At 38.0% G+C, this 12,464-nt stretch overlaps 1 protein-coding gene across 3 annotated transcripts in view; it reads left to right on the top strand.

Moving 5' to 3' along the window:
* Window positions 1–12,464, top strand: part of EXT2 (exostosin glycosyltransferase 2) — a 73,144-nt gene that overhangs the window by 9,759 nt on the left and 50,921 nt on the right. For all 3 annotated transcript variants that reach the window (XM_035552141.2, XM_050710942.1, XM_035552142.2), the window contains exons 5-7: window positions 570–765; window positions 4,145–4,284; window positions 5,120–5,213. In XM_035552141.2, coding sequence (XP_035408034.1) covers window positions 570–765; window positions 4,145–4,284; window positions 5,120–5,213 — 430 coding nt within the window. The remainder of the gene's footprint in view (window positions 1–569; window positions 766–4,144; window positions 4,285–5,119; window positions 5,214–12,464) is intronic.

Here is a 12,464-nt window from a genome sequence, read left to right as displayed (position 1 = left end):
TTATGGTACCCTAAAGGGACAGAACGGAATCACAGCTAATGAGATGACCTTGTCCTGTTGTTACTGTCACCATATCAAAGTGGAATATGCACAGGGTAGCTAAGTTGACAGTTCAGCATCTTTTTTTTTTCCATTAAAATTGATGAGAAAATATATGAGAGGAGAAACTAGTAGCAGCATTCAATGTCTACTTTGTAACGGTACACAAACACCAAATAATAGAATGAACAATGCTAGCATCAGCAGTAAGCTGTTTTAATGTATAGCCAAATAATGTTTATTTCAGTTTATAAAACATATTATAATGCAAGTGCTGATTTTAATATAATAAGCACTCTTTCCATGTATATTTTATTTGGAGATGTAAATAGTGCTGAGCCACTTAATATCCAAAATTTAATTCTCTTGCATCATTACACTTCTCACTCTCGTCTGAAAATATGGTCTTAGTACTGTGTCCGCATTTAGCAGAATGAGATTGACTTTTCCAGGGTGGAAAGAAACATGTTGTAGAGCATCTTGGAAGTAAACTTGTGGTGCTGCCAAGTAACCTTGCTGTGTTTTTTCAGTCCCCGCAGGTATTTCATTCTGTCATCTCAAATGGCTCTGCACCCAGAATACCGGTCTGAGTTGGAAGCTCTTCAGGCTGAGAATGGGGAATCGGTGTTAGTCTTAGACAAATGCACAAATCTGTCAGATGGTGTCCCTGCTGTTCGCAAACGATGTCACAACAATCAAATCTTTGATTATCCTCAAGTACTTCAGGTAAGGCTGTCTCTCCTGCAATCTTCTCTTCTCCTTGGTGTCTTTCTTGGCTGCGGAGCTGTTGCTGTTTAGCACTGATAGGAAACTTTTAGTATTTTACTTAACTTGCTATGGTAACTGTGTTTTGAAAATGCACAGTTCATTACGTTAGCTTGGATATTATATCCTAACTTTATTATTTATCCAAAACATTATTTTTAAGAGGGCTGAGAACTGTGTACTCAAACTTATATAGAGGCTACTGTGCAGTCTGAAAAAACTGCTTATATATAACATCTTCACGGGGTTGATGGTGGTGGTCTTCTAGTACCACATGATGTAAACTTAAAAATGATATGGAGATACCACCAAATCCAGCTGCAACGAGGGGTGAAACTTTGGAAGGTCAGACACGATTGGTTTCTTTAAAACTGGGGTAGAACTTCAGAATCTACACTCTCCAGAATAACTGGCAAAATGAGCTTCAGTAGGCATGAATTTGGAACTGATATCTAAATTCTGACAGTTCAGGTCTTGTTAGATGGAGTTTGGGACAGGAGCCTGCTTTGGCAGTTGGAGGGTGGATTAAAATGAACTTTACAGAGTTTATGTATAGATTTATTTTGGGGGGGAAAAGGTGCTACATTTAACAAGAGTTGGTTGGGTTATATTTTTTGTATGCAACTTAGTAGTTAAACCCTAGAAAATGCTCTCTGTAGATACAACAGACTGAGCTGGAAGACTTGTCAGCATGCAGCTATGAAAACATCTAGGTGAAATGTGTTTGATGGCCGTGGCCCAACTTCCAGAGGCCTTTTGATGTGTCAGTGAAGATAAAACTAGATAGCGTTCTCAGACCCCTGGGTCTTCTGGCAGCTTGCTGACGGAGAGGTGCTTTGGCATGCGGCGTGGTGAAGTGAGTTATGCCACAGGCCACTGTGCTCTGTCTGTGGCCACCAGCACATAATCTGTCTTTGAACTTCAACAAATAATGGTAAAAAAAACAAACAGGCTGAAGAAAGGGAAAGTTTCCACCCCTCCTGTTATGTTTTGTAGGAAATATGTTCAAAATTCCTTGGGGAGGAGGGGGAGAGGGAGGAGCGGGTGACCGTGAGTCCTAAGCCTGTAGCCAGAAGGGGGTTGAAGAATCTGTTTGCTTTATTTCTTTAAATACAGACTGGATTGCTCAAGGATAGCAAATCGGGGATCTATATCTATATCTTGCTATGTATTATTTTATAACTCTGAAGGGAGCTGGCACATGCCGAGATTGTTAAAATACTTTCCTTTGCAGAGCCCTGCATCTCCCTTTGGAATGTCTGGCTGATAACGGTGGTGATGTGAGGAGATGTATTTATAGTAACCTTTGTCTAGACAGGAAAAATGGTTATCTGGGCAGATGAGCATGTGTGTCCACATCTGGGCTTTTTTTTCCCCCCTCTCCGAGACCTTACTGAGGTCTCTTCCACCTGCTCCTCTGTGGTCTAGTGAGTGAATGGTTAAAATGTGTGCTCATTCGCTCTGCTCCTTCCATTCCCCCCAGCCTTCTTTTCCTTCTTTTCCTGTCTGGTGGTGGGGGAAGGGGAGAAGCCTGAGGACTGATCACAGTTCATCCTTTCCAGCACTGCCTTTACAGATTTCCTACTAGACAGGCTCTTGGGCTTCTGGGCTGCTAATGCTTCCTGCTTGCAGTCTTCTCTTGGATGAGATTTTCATACTAATCACTGCTATGTAGATATGAACACAGGTCTCACGATTGCACTAGGAAACAAGTGAAGAGCCAGCAAACCCCGTTGTATTTCCTCGTTCCATTTTGATGCTTTGCTGCCCTGCTGTGCCTCCTGGCTCCTTTTCCTCAGGCAACAGAATGCAAGCTGAAAAGATGTTTTCTTATCTGTGGGATCCCCTGCATCAACTTCATAATTTTTCTTTCTTAGACTTGGGAGTAATACTGACTTGGGCTTTTTCTTTGTTTGTGTAGCTAAACTCTACAAGCATGTTTGTTTTGCCATCTTGAATCTGTGGCAAGGTTCTTCAGTGACAGTAAGAACTGAAGTCCCTATTTGCAGGATGAGTGTTTAAACTCATGTTTTTTTGTCTTGTATGTCGTGGATGTGAATAAATGGATAATATTCTTTTTTTAGCAGCTTTTTATATCCTCAAAGCTCCCTTTAGCCATCTTCCTCCTGTTGTTAGCATTTCAGAATAAGTAGTCTTGATGAAGTTGGTCTTTCCTTGTAGATCATGTTCTCAAGATAAGTAATCATACACTTATTTATTTTTTCCTTGGAAGTGTACTGCCCAGGACAGAACACACTGCTCTGTCTGGGGTCTTACATTGCTGAGTAGAGCGAGTGATTACTGCTGGTCTCTTAGGATGTACTTCTTTCTACATTCTAATAGCACTTCTGGGTGGAGTGGTTCATTTTTGCAACATTGATGTTGTTGCACGTGAATATCCTTTATTTTCCTGGCCTTTTGTTTGAAATATCCTTTTCTGCAGAATGCAAAACATAGCCCATTATTTCCTGCTTTATATTTGCGTGGTTGGTTATTCTTATCTAAATATTGAACCCTACCTATCAGTATTTTTAGTCAGTTTCTCCATATAGCGTCAGACTCTAATCCTGTTATCCATTATGCTTCCTAATCCTCCAAAAATATAAGTATTTCCACGTCTAATAAGTATGGTCTTAATTCTGCTGCTCACTTTACCAAAGGAACACATTGAATAATGTTAGATCTAGGAGAGATTTTTTGGAACTCTTTGATCCATCACTCAGTTTTACCTGTGAACCACTGCTAAGTGCTTTATATTTAGAGTTTTGTAACTGTAATTTATGTAATTATAAAGCTTATGAGGGCTTTAGCAAGCCTATGATTTCTTAATTTGCTTGTGAAAATGTTATCAAAGATTATATCAAACGCCTTTTAAAGTTGAGATATGAAACCTGTTACTTCTCTGCTATCCATAGAGCTGCATTGCCCTATAATGGAAAGAAATTGGTTTGGCTTTGTGCAGTGTGTACTCAATACCTTCATGTTGGTTGTTGCTCGTCTTGTTATGCCAAACTTTCAAAATGTTGCTTTTCTCTCTGAATTTTCTCAATTAGAATTCTGAAATTAGGCCACTATAATAAAGCATAGAATAGTCCCATTTGCTGATTTCTTAACTCTACGCTTGGTATTTATAAGTCACTGGTAGATAAAGTTCTGTAATTATTTTGAATTTGCTGATAACTCAGAATACATCGGTAGTACAGAGCAAGCCTCTTTTCCTTTTGACTTGTTTTTTACAAGTGAGAGGGCAGGAGTGCATAATACATACCTACACATGTAATACAGCTATAAAATTTCTTTTTTTTTCCTCATCTGTGTGTTGGATATCATTTGTTGACAGGAAGCTACATTTTGTGTCGTTCTACGTGGAGCCCGCCTGGGTCAGGCTGTGCTAAGTGATGTTCTTCAAGCTGGCTGTGTCCCAGTCATCATTGCTGACTCTTACATTTTACCTTTCTCTGAGGTTTTGGACTGGAAGAGGTCTGTACGCTAACTATTGTACATCCAACATGTGCATAAGATATATCCATTACATTCAGTGATTTGAGTGAAATCACTATAAGTCAAATCAGTACTGGGGGGTACAGTGAACAGAATACTTGGTGAGATAGATGTCCTTGATGTGTTTATGCATCAAAAACAGGAGCTGAAAACGAAGGAGGCAGAGATGACTGAGCATTTGGTTATCCTGTAGCCAATGATATCTTTTCTAAAACAGACTTGTGTTGCTGTCTTACGCTTGTGCTGTGTGATGACAGATCTGCATTCAGATGCCCAAGAAGTATGTGCCAAAAAGGGCATCATATAAACAATAAATTTATTATATTGTATCAGAATTCCTAAGTTCATTTGAGACTGAAAAGTATTATTTTGCAGCTGAGCATGCTATGTTATGAGTGCAGAGTTTTTTTCTTTTCCATGCGTAATCAATGCCCAGTTACATTATCTTAGGATAATACATACAAAAAATGCTATTTGTATGCATAGCACTATATATGCCATATATATATATATATATATCTCACTGGTCACTCGAAGAGATGTAAGATATCAGCAAGTCAGTGGCAGTCTGGTGATGGGAATTCAGGAAATCTGAGTCTCTGTCCTTTCCACATTCAGTGGTTTGTCTCCACCGATCAGTCGGTAAAATAATTAACTACACAAAATAATTAACTACACTGAGAGGAGACTGCTTATTTCTGCTAACATCTTCTGAGCACGTCATATTGGAATAGGGCAAGGTTCTGGGTTGACCTCTTTTAACGTGGAACTTCCTTTTTCTCACCTTACTGTTTTCCTGATTGTTTGCTTATAGGGCCTCTGTTGTCATCCCTGAAGAAAAGATGCCAGAAATGTACAGTATTCTGCAAAGTGTTCCCCAACGACAGATTGAAGAGATGCAAAGACAGGTAAAATAATGTACTGCATTTAAATTATCCTTTATTTGCAGATCATGTGGGTTCATATGCCTGCCTTATAGTGGAATTTGTTGGAATGAAGTATTAGTTATACTTTCATGTTAATATTTTGATTAGTCTACCTTCTCCTTTCTTTATGTTTAGCATATGCATTCACCATTACTTTGCAGTATTTTATCTGTAACCATCGCTGGTACAGCTAAATCTGTTAAACAGCAGCTGTTGAGCAGTACTACATTACCCTTTAGGTCAGGAATTTAAGAATACTGCATATGATTGCAATTGCAGAATACTTGAGTTGGCAGGGTTCAGTTACTCAGAATGGAATTTCTCCAACCTACATTTTAACTTACATGCTATTGTGAAATGTTATTATAGGATCCTTAGTATCCACAGTGGTCAAAGCCTTCCCATCCAGATCTGAAAAGCAAAATTGAGGTTTTGACCACCTGCTTTTTCATGTAAAGATCATATTGTATTTGTGGTGAGTGGAGACTACTAGTTCCTACCAAGGTAGTCAAACTCTGCTTTCATGAGCTTTTTTCTTGCGTCCACTCTGCTTTCTTAATGCACACAGGGATGGAAACTCTTGCTGAAGGCAAGTTTACTGCCTGCTCTTACATATTAACATGTTTCTGATGAAATTGCAGCACATATTTGTTTTCTTCTTTCTACACAGTATCTAAATTGATTGATATCTGAAAGAAAAAGTTTGAGTCTATCCCAAGAGAAACTTTGGCTTGTTGATAAGTTTTAATCCCTCAAAATGTGAGGGAAACACGAATTGAAAAATGTTTTAAATATTCTAAATAAGTTGATTATTCCTCTGAGAGGGAGAGCTCACTAATTTTGCAATTGGAAGAGCCAAGATCATAAATCGTGCAAACTTGTGAACAAAGTCTGGTTGGGTAGAGTCAAAAGGAAGTATTACATAGTTAAGTACAGTTGATGCTGATTCCTGTTTGTAACAGCAGCAAAGCTTTGCTGCTATGGGCACAGCCATCATAGATTGCTTTAATTCAAGAGCTCATGCTTACAGCACTAGCTGAACAGATCAGACTGATAGCAGTGTGAAGAGATTTGTTGCCAAATTACATGTAGGGCAGGATTCATGTTGTTCCATGCTGTTGAACCATGTTTCATTTGGTGGTTGGACTGTATGGATGACATCTTTGGGCCAGAGATGAATGAAGATGTTAGCATATATTATAAATTTATAACCAGGATCTGTAATCCTTCCCATCTTTTTGTACCGAACATATATCGTTATAAGGTAGGGAGATATTGTTACTGTTTTTCCTGATGAGGAACCCAGGCATAGAGAAATTAAGTGCTAAATACATAAAGAAAAAGTAAACTATCTGAACTCAGGTGGCTTTTAGAGGTGCGTAGGATTTTTGTAGTGAGGTTTCTCCAATGATTGTGAGGACATTTCTGAAATTTCCTTGCACTACCTCAGTGACAAAGTCATCTTTTGTGTGGTACTTGTAAAAAGTAACCCAAGGCATGGTTTCTCTGGGCGTGACCTACAGCACTCTAGTTTAATTATTTCTACCTAGACAGTGCTAAAATCTACGTTGTGTGTAATAATGCTGGATGTGTGTGGATAAAATAGACTCTCAAAGGTAGCAGTACATGTCTTTCATGCCTGAACTATTTTGTCAGCTTCACTTTGCTGTACTGTGAGTCTGCAAATATCACAGTAGCCATCAGAGGTCTCCTTTCTCTTTATTCCCTACACACAAATGATCTATTTTGGAAGGGCCCAGTGGCAGCACCAAATTGCCATGGGCAATAGCAGAAGGAGAAGTAGCTTCACTGTTAACAATGCCTAGAAACACAATTTTGCTTGATTTTTCTCTGACGTGAATGTAGATGTACTAACACAAGGATGTTAAGCATAGTAAAGCTTTAGAACTGACATTGATAGTCTGTTGAAGTGTGCAGTGATTTTCTTGTTCATTTTACTAATATTATAAAATAATCATTTTAGGGTAGTGTTCTTCTACAGAGAAAGTGCTTTACATCATGGACAGCTTAAATAGTGATTTTAAAGTATGAAATCAGGAAACCACACTGGTTTGTGTATTTTCGCTTTCAATTTTCCCTTTTACATTTACAATGTATTTCTTGGATACTTTGCAGTAAAACAACCCTAAGTCAGATGATCTATAAGCTATCTATGTTATAGGTAACTGTACAAAATTAAGCTAAAATAGAAAATATTTAAATACACAGAATGCAGTTTTAGTCTGTGTCTGGTGAGAATTTTTTGGATTATAGCTGGTTTGCAGTAGTCATTGGGTCCAAAGCATCACTGAACACGTTGGAAACACCAATTCTATTGACTGGAGGTGAGAATCATCTCTTTCTAAAGCGCTCTCTCACACATTGTTTTGTTGTGAATATAGTTTTGTCTTTTGGTGGTGAGAATATTGGAATAAAGTTATAAGGTCTGTCTTTCTCTTGTCTTCCTGAATTTATTTCTGTCTGCATGTTGAGGATACTTGAACGTGTTATCCATATGTTTCGTGTGCTGTCAGCTGTATTTACAAGGTAGAGTCCAAGTGTAAGCATCTGTGAAATTCCCTTGCTGTTACACGGTTCTGTGTCCTAGAAGTCTCATATGGTGAAAAACTACTTACTGACTGATACTGTGCTGACTACTAACTTGATTGCTTTTCCTCATTGATAAATGTGCAGTAATATTCCACCTGTGCTACAGATTCGTTTCCTTCCTCCTCCTCAGTCTCACAGGAGGGAGTAGTTGCATGCTTTACTTACTTTCTTGCAATTTGAATGTTTCTGGAAAAAAAATGTCTTAGGACTTTTTGGCTGGCCAAAATATCCTCCCATTTTTTTCAGTGTCTTAACTTCACTTATTGACAACATACAGTGATAAATGAATAAAGATTCAGAATATAAAGCTGAAGTGATGCTAGGAGAAGAGAGAATTTCAAGTTGGAATGCATCTTCTGTGGAGGCTGGTGCTCATGGTAGTTCAAAAGCAAAGTGAATTTGTGACAGGCGTTCTATTTAGTTTCTTAGGAACTACTGAAGTGAAACTCAGCTGATACACGTTTCTGGAATAAATCTGCAAGCGAACTGGAGAGATTTATGCATGCTTTCAGATGTGATCAGTAGCAGTCATTAATACATTTTATTCTGCTTACCATTGGTAGAGCAACAAAACTTCAAAATACTGTTTTTGCAAGAAACATGTTTTTCAGTAATACTTAAACCACTTCAACTTCAAGAGCTAATAACACTTTATATATGACAATTTGATGTTTTTTTTTTTTGTCAAATGGAAGAAAGTTGACTAAAACTGGCCTTGTAGCCTTTTTTTTCTCCAGATGATTCTATTTTTTACTAAGAATTGTTCTTACCTAGATGAAACAAAGTCATTTAGATCACAATAATCATGTTGTTTCTTGTATTTATATTGTGAAATGCTTGGAGTTTGCTATAACAGTTACAAAAAGGTTGGTCCATATCTGATATCAAAATGAAGAAAAAGTGATCTTTGCAAAGAGCTTTGACTAAAATTGATGCAAAAACTGTTTTAACACCACCTCACAGTTTCCTTTACAGGTGGGTTGTGTTTAGGTTTTAATTTAAAAACTTGGTTTTATATCCACATGAATGACTAGAATTCCACTAAGGGAAACCATGTATTTTTGATAAAGACTTGTGAAATATGCTTTGCTCTTACCTGCCGATTAACATACTTTCTCAGTAAATTAAGAAACCAATTGACATGCTCTGACATGAGTATGGCTGAGATCATCCTCTGTTTAGCCAAACAGAACAAACCCTTGCTCTAAATTTGTCCTGGTTTTTAGTAGGATGAAGCACACACTCATCATAAATATCAGACTTTCTGGGTGTTGTAACCATTGTGGAAGGGAAGTCTTGCTATCTGACTGCTTCAGTTTCGCTGGCTCTCTTGATAATGAAGTAGTTGTTATTTGTATATGGAAAACCTCATAATTTAAAAAAAAAAAAAAACTGTGTTAATTTGCCAGTTCTCTTAGTTGATTAGGTACTACTTGTGCAGTATTTTATTGCAGTTGATTCTCTGGAGATCACATGTCAAGGTTTATATGTATACAAATGTTTTTTTTTCCCAAGTTGGCTTAGATTGTCTGCTTTTAGGAAGTAAACTTCTATCTATGCTTAATGTCTGCTTTGTTTCTAGAAGCACTTCTAGCTGTGCAACTGCTGAAGAAAAGAGGATCTTAAAGAGAAATACTACACTTACAATATATAAAAAACTGTATTTGAAAAGATTTTTTGAGATTTAATACACGGATCATAAGCATCACATACTACTGTCATGAGAAGGGTAAAATACGGGTGCCTTATATTGCTGGTGTGGCCTGGCCTATTTCCTATAATACAGCTTTATTTTGCCCAGTTGTTTTCTAAGACAGTATGTGGTATGAGCTCAGAAAGAGGGGCAGTAGTATTTAGTGATGTGAGCAGAGTCTAGTGTGTGGGAAATCTGATTTAATTCCTACTGCCCTGCAGTTATACCTAATTGTGTTGAGATCTCTAGAGATTAGCTATATTAACATATGCTTTTATTGTTCAAGCTTGCAGAACTTTTTGCCCTCAACGATTCCTCGTTCAGTTTCCTGCCTTTCCTCACAAACAGAATAGTTATTCTCTGCTGTGCTCATACCCTAGTCTATGCTCTTGTGAAAAATTTTGTATTTTCAGTATTACATGCATGGATTATGCCTGTGAAAACTGGGGGCTAGCATGTTGTAGTTCTTAAAATCTCCAATGTATTGATCATCAAAAAGCCTCTGCTAGTTGAGCTGCCAAAGTTAATAGCTGTTTTACACATCTCTGGGCCTGCTGTCTTGTCTGTTTTGTACAGTAAGGTTGTCATTCTCATTTTCTTTGAAGCTTCCTTGAACCATCCCCCTCTCACAAATAGTTCCATATGGAGTCTGAAACACTGGCAGAAGTGCCCAGAGGCAAGTTGATAAGTAGTTCAGCTGTATGGCTACTAACCCAGCAGACTTGATGCTATATCCTTATGCTTTCATTTTCTCTGCACCACAAACCAGCCCCTAGTTAATAGCAAAGTTCTAGAAGTGGAGGGGCAAGACGTAGAAGTAAATGTAGTACATATATATGATAAAGAGGGAGATCAGATTTTTTTTTGCTCCTGAAGAGGAGGAGTGAAATAGGGGAAGAAAAAAGGCAAAATAAAACATTGCTAGTATCTTCTTATCCCATGTCTTGTATAGTTTCCCTTCCAGCTAAGTTTTTTCTAGTGCTTTGCTTTGGAAGTCTGTTAATCTATAGAAACATACTTCACCGCTGTAGTTGATACAGAAATGTCTTTGACTTGCTTGACAGTTTTCTACAACTTGAATTTTATCTTCTGTGCCTTTTTCCCCTTCTTTTTTTGTGAGTTGAATTTATTTGAATATACAGACATTTTGTAAATGTTTTTCCTCACTAATTATCAGCGTACTTGGAAGTCTTCTAACACAGAGAGGCTCATTAAGGCATAGAATCAGAATATGAAAGTGGTCAAGAGATGGGAATAAAAGAGCCATTCCTTTATTTATTTAGGCATTCATTCTCACAGAATGAATTTTAGGTAAGGAGATCGATTTTCAAAAGAAGGCTTAGTGTATGAGCCTGTTCCTTTTTGACTATGTAACGCTTTCCACCTTTCAAAAATAAAACTTTCGAATTAATATCTAGTCTGGAAGACAGGATGACTTCATGTGTTCTCTTTGAGCTGCCATAAGCAGTTAATGAAAATACAAGTTCCATGGCCAGTCGTGGTCAAAAACAGTAATATAAAGAATTTGTAGAAAAGAGGTAGAGAACAAAATAGAGACCACTACACTGCTGCTTATGTCTGTTGTGTATCTGCACTGTTAATACAAACCATAGTTACAGTTCTCTAATCGTTAAGATAATATAATAGAGGAAGGGCGATGAGAGATTTCATGAGAGGAGTGATTAAGCAGCCTAAGACTCTTCATCTTGAAAATGAATGACTGGGGATAAGATAAGAAGCTAGAATATGATACAGAACTACAAAATAAAATCATGAGTAAAATGAGTGGACATGACTGTACACTGTTTGGTACAATTTCATTTGATGTGCCCTAGAACTTCATTGTTGGGAATCTGTTCTATAAAAACATAAAAGGAAATGACCTTGTCACAGAACTTAGATTTAGTCTGTGGGACTCGTTTCTTTAGTGTTTTGTGAGTGAAGGGTTTGTATCTGCTTAAAGGGCGAATGAGGAAATCCAGGGAAGGAAGATCTGTCAGAGATGAATGAAAAGGTATGCCCTCTGGCTTAGGAAGTTCCTGAGTTGCAAACTTATGGGAGCTAGAGCATATTTTTGAGACTTGGTGGCTTCTGCTTGTGATGTCTGTGTGTAGGAGTTCCTAAGGTGTTTGCTGTGGGCCATTGTCAGAATATAGGAACAGCTGGGTGCATTGCAGTCTTGGTGATGCAACTTCAGGACTCGGATTTGCAGAAGACCTTGATAGTATGATGCCTTGTGGAATAGCCTTGGCAGATTTTCAGATATATCTCAACTTCAATGAATGCCAGACAATTTAGTGAGAGAATTTTAATTATGATGTATAGCTTCCTTCTTTGTATGAATCAGTAATTCACGTTCCCGAAGCCCCACAAAGTATTTTCCTCAAATAGTGACAATGTGGCATTCCTGATTTTATTAACTAAAGCTTTAGATGGTCACAGCCTCTTGTCTTTTCAGACTGGATAGACAATTGAAAGCTTAAAAAATATACAAATTCAGTTTGAAAATGTGCAACAACAAAAAGAAGAGAAAAGTGGATAGAAAATGTGTATTTTGCAGTGTTTGTTCCCACAGTCGGAATACCTGGACAAGCTGTTAGGTTTTTTCTAGTGCATGTCCCATGTGCCTCAGCCCTGACCTGAAGGAAAGTTCAGACTCCAGGTCAAACGGAGCTGAAGACACATGCATAAATCAACGACTTGTTTTAGTGCCACGTTAAGACAACATGAGTGGCTGGCTTTTCTGACCCCTCCTCCCTCTCATTTAATGTGCTTCTTTGGCTCTTCTTTAAAGAGGGCTCTGCAGAGTAATTTCAGCTCTTATCAGCTTGCTGACAGCTATATGAGCCTTTCTGCTGGCTCCAGGCAATGAGTGCAGGCGTGTGAAACTTCCCATTCCTCAAGCGAAACAGTCCTGGATGGAGTTAAGG

The sequence above is a fragment of the Cygnus atratus genome, chromosome 5, assembly GCF_013377495.2.
Source record: "Cygnus atratus isolate AKBS03 ecotype Queensland, Australia chromosome 5, CAtr_DNAZoo_HiC_assembly, whole genome shotgun sequence".
NCBI lineage: Eukaryota > Metazoa > Chordata > Aves > Anseriformes > Anatidae > Cygnus > Cygnus atratus.
This window is presented reverse-complemented; position numbering and strand designations above follow the sequence as displayed.